General features: G+C 35.4%; 1 protein-coding gene across 1 annotated transcript; it reads right to left on the reverse strand.

Annotated features, from left to right (window-relative positions):
• Positions 1-1894: 1894 nt before the first annotated feature.
• On the reverse strand, positions 1895-2962 carry LOC141692697 (uncharacterized). Its single transcript, XM_074497613.1, has one exon. It carries the CDS (start codon positions 2960-2962, stop codon positions 1895-1897), a length of 1068 nt encoding a protein of 355 aa, XP_074353714.1.
• Between the last annotated feature and the right edge of the window lie 1545 nt (positions 2963-4507).

Raw genomic sequence — 4507 nt, forward strand, 5'->3', positions numbered from 1 at the left:
ATCTAGTTCAAAAATTTCCTCGACTGATCCATAGTAGTTAACATTCCCAACTACTGGATTTTCGTCTTTCGAACTAGCAAAACTAGTGGTCTCTGCAGTTACAAAAACACCACTATTTTGTGTGATACACCGTGACTCTCTGGACTTGGTATGGAATCTATATCTGTTTACTATGTAGCCGGTAAACCATTTCGCTGCTCTATTAGGACCCAATGCGAGAACCTCTAAATCTCTAGAAATCGAGTCCTTACTCAGAACCTGTTCTTTTAACCATATCCAAAAATCTGAAGTGTGCGTTCTTTCCATTTTGAATCTTTTCGAAATTGCCTCACCATCTAGTGAAACTCGATGCTCCCTAGAAAAATGAAGTTTACACAGTCTAAGAAAGGTAAAAAGTGATGACATAAAACTGAATTAAATGAGAAAAGGACTTGAAAGCTTACCTAATCAGACTCTCTATTTCACTATTGCCGGAGTTGAATAGAACATATTGATGAGAAGCCTTCCAATCTGCATGTTTCAATTTAAAGACTTTTCCATCTTGATTCTTTTTTGTTCCAATATGATACTCCAAACTTGCATTTCTTGCAGAATGAGACATGGTATCTTATGTTTCTCCTTCACCAGTCAAAAATCTTGAACAGAATGTGACACATTCTTCTGCCAAATAACCTTCTGCAATTGAACCTTCCGATTTACTTCTATTCTGAACATAAGATTTTAACATTCCATGGAACCGCTCAATAGGAAACATGGACCTAAGTTGCATTGGTCCTCCATATTCGACTTCCCGGCACAAGTGAACAAGAAGGTGGACCATTATATCAAATAATGATTGTATAAAAATCATCTCAAATCGACAAAGTATGTCGACAATATCTTTTTGCAGCTTCTTGAGTCATTTAAATCGATCACTTTGCTCCATAGACCTCTGAGAAATGTGCCCAGTTTGATCAACGGTAATGCAACCTCCGGCTTTAATGTTCTTCTCACGGCAAATTGTAACAAATAATGAAGCATGAAATGAGCATCGTGGCTCTTTACCCAACCACCTTTTTTCTCACTTATGCTTACATACCGAATTATATTCGAAGCACAACCGTATGGCAGTTTTGTATTCTTCAATACGGAGCAAAAGATTTCTTTCTCCTTTTTTGTCATGTCGAATATTGCAGGTCTAATTTCATATGACTTTCCATCAGCAGATAAAACAGGATGAAGGGGATTTCTTATATTTTGTTCTTGTAAATCGAAACGCGCTTCTAAATGATCCTTTGACTTGCCACTAATATTAAGTAGAGTACCTAATATTTTGTCACATACGTTTTTTTCAATGTGCATGGGATCAAGGTTGTATCGAAGTAGATTATGTCTCCAATATGATAAATAAAAAAAATTGATTTTTTTTAAAGGAAATTCATTTTTAACCTTTTTCTTGCCCTTCCCGAAATGGTTTTCGTACCCCTGCAACAACTCTTCAATATCAGTTCCTGATAGAACTGGTGGAATCCGTCCCATTTCAATATCACCATTAAAGTTTTTTTATCCAGCCTCCACTTATGTGTAGGCTCAAGAAACTTCATATGGTTCATGTAGCACATTTTTCTGCTGTGTTTTAAATAACATGAAGAAGTCTCGTAATGGAAAACAGGACAGCCTAGTTTTCCCTTCGTAATCCAGCCGGACAACATTGCATATCCGAGAAAATCACTAATGGTCCATATCACGCGTGCACGCAACTTAAAATTCTAGTCAATCAAGGCATCATAAGTTTCAACGCCGACATCCCATAATTCTTTTAACTCTGTAATCAAAGGTTGTATATACACGTCAATATTATTGCCTAGAGAATCTGGACCCGATATTAGTGTTGAGAGTATCAAATTTTCTTGCTTCAGCACAGCCAAGGTGGAAGGTTATAATTTACCAACATAATTGGCCATGTGCTATGAGTTAAATTCATTGTACGATACGGGCAGAATCCGTATACTGCTACACCTAAGTTCACATTTCGATGTTCCGAGGAAAAATCAGGATATTGAGCATCCATCATTTTCCAAGCCTCGCCATCAGCCGAGTGTCTTAGTTTCCCATCCTTTTTACGTCCCACTGCATGCCATGTCATAATCTTGGAAAACTCTTTGCACATGAACATTCTTTGCAACCTTGGCTTTAGTGGAAAATACCTCATTACATTTGCCGGCACTTTGTGAATCAACTTCTCCGGCTCGTTATTAACACCACTGCCTTTTTTCTCTTGTACAACCCACCTTGAAACTCCACAAGTATGACATTCATCTTTATCTTTATTTTCTTCCCAATATAACATGCAGCTATTTGGGCATGCGTATATTTTCTCATAATGAAGACCTAAATCCTTAATGATATTCTTTGCAACATTGAAGGACAAAGGCAGGTGGGCTTCAGGAAACGCTTCTTTCATTAGCTTAAGCAACTCCCCAAATGCGGACTCACTAATTTCATTAACACACTTTAAATGATAGAGTCTGATCATGAAACCTAATCGAGAAAAGTTAGTACATCCCGGGAATAATGGTTGTGTTCCTTCCTCAACCCTTCTATAAAACTTTTGCGCCTCTGCATTTGGTCTTCCTTCACAATTTTCCCACTTTTTACCCATACACTTGAACATCTGTTCTAAGTTATTCCCAAAATTCATCCCTGTTTCGTAATCCATGAAGTTAGTACTAACATTTGGCTTCATTTGTAAAGTTTCATAAATCCATTTGACATGTGCTAGGGAAGGACCACTACAAACAAGATGGTCATCGATGACCTCTCTTGTATGCCATTTACGATCAATACAGTTTTTGCAAGGGCACTTCATTTCATTGCCCCTCGCACAAACTGGGAAGGAATTATCTAAAAAATCTGTCACCCCTTGTCCGTATTCTGCGCTATATCTTGGTAGTCCTATCCAAACGTTACTCTCAGAGTCCATTACAAATGTCTGAACTTAGTTTGAACCTACCTTCACCTAGAAAAAATAGAGTAGATGTGACAATGAACTTAAGGTTTTATACTTGACTAATAGAGAGCCTGTGAATAACACAAGGTGTACAAGAAGTAATATGTGTCATGCAGTGCTTAAGAAATAGTTGAACAAGACATATGGCTGTACAAGTAACAAGAGAGTGATGAAAGTAAATGGAGGTGCAACAGAGGCAATGAAGCCGTTACTGGGAAACTATTATCAGTATGATGGGACTCCAATTCTCAAGGCAATGTACAGAGAAATGAAGATATGCATTTATGTCGAGAAAGATGAAGGTGAGACCAAAGGAGTCTACTGGTACAGAAAGGAATTTTAGGTTGATGAGCATTATTATCCTAATGGCGAGTATATAATTCTATTATTATCACTGCATTTACTTTAGTAATTTTAGATTACTTGCAAGTCAATGCGGTACAATAAGATAAGAGTTATACAGTAACTCGATGTAATGAAATAAATATAATACCATTCCGGTTATCCAAGAATTTCTAAGCTCACTAGTAATTTTTCCTGTTGCTTCAACTTTCTGATTCTAATCTTCAATGCTAGTGACATTAAATTTAAAACTAATGATGAACACAAGTGCATAGAAATATAAACAGAGCTTATCAGGGGAACTAAAAGTGAAAAGAAAGCTACTGCATCAATTAACATTAAAAATAAAAATACATCAGAAGAACTGTTAGGTCCCAATTTGTTTGTAGAAGGGGGGTTGAATGCAAATAATACCGTTTAATCGAATAAAATGCGGAATAAAAATATGAAACAAAATTCAAGTTAAATAAAACTTTTATTAAACTTGAAAGGTGTTACAACTACGGTATCGGTTACAAGGGATTAATCTCAAATCAATTAATACAAATCTAGAATAAATTCGACATGAACTTTTTCTATTTTTGAAATTAAAAGATCAAATGCTAAATGCGATTTGAGATTAAGTTCTAGGGATTTTAATCCGCTAGATTGATACACAAGAACAAGATAAATAATTCTAGTGGATTGGATTTAACTTTTCAATCTAGAATTTTGATCTTGAATAAAGCAGATGAAAAATAAAATGTTGAGCCTTTGTTTTCTGCTGAGTTCTTTACTTGTGTTTTTTTTGTTGAATTATTGCATGAATGTCTTCTGCTGTGTTTTGTTGTTTAAGTAAACAAAACAATCCAGTTTACACAGCAAGACTTTCGGCAAGACAATCAAATGAACTGGTATGACAATCCATTTGAACTGGTAGGACTTTCGGTGAGACTATCCTCTTGAACTAGCAAGACAATCCCAATAGCTAGCAAGACAATCATAATGAACTAGCAAGACTTTCGGTATGACTATCAATTGTCATACCGATTGTCATAGTAGTTCAAATCACATTGTCTTACTGAATTATTAATAGATTTTAATCTAATAATAATTCTGAAAATCCTTAATATTAATTCTGAATTAATTAATCAATTAATCAATTAATTCAATTAATCAATAAATTAATCTTTGCAG

Source organism: Apium graveolens, chromosome 2 (assembly GCF_009905375.1).
Source record: "Apium graveolens cultivar Ventura chromosome 2, ASM990537v1, whole genome shotgun sequence".
NCBI lineage: Eukaryota > Viridiplantae > Streptophyta > Magnoliopsida > Apiales > Apiaceae > Apium > Apium graveolens.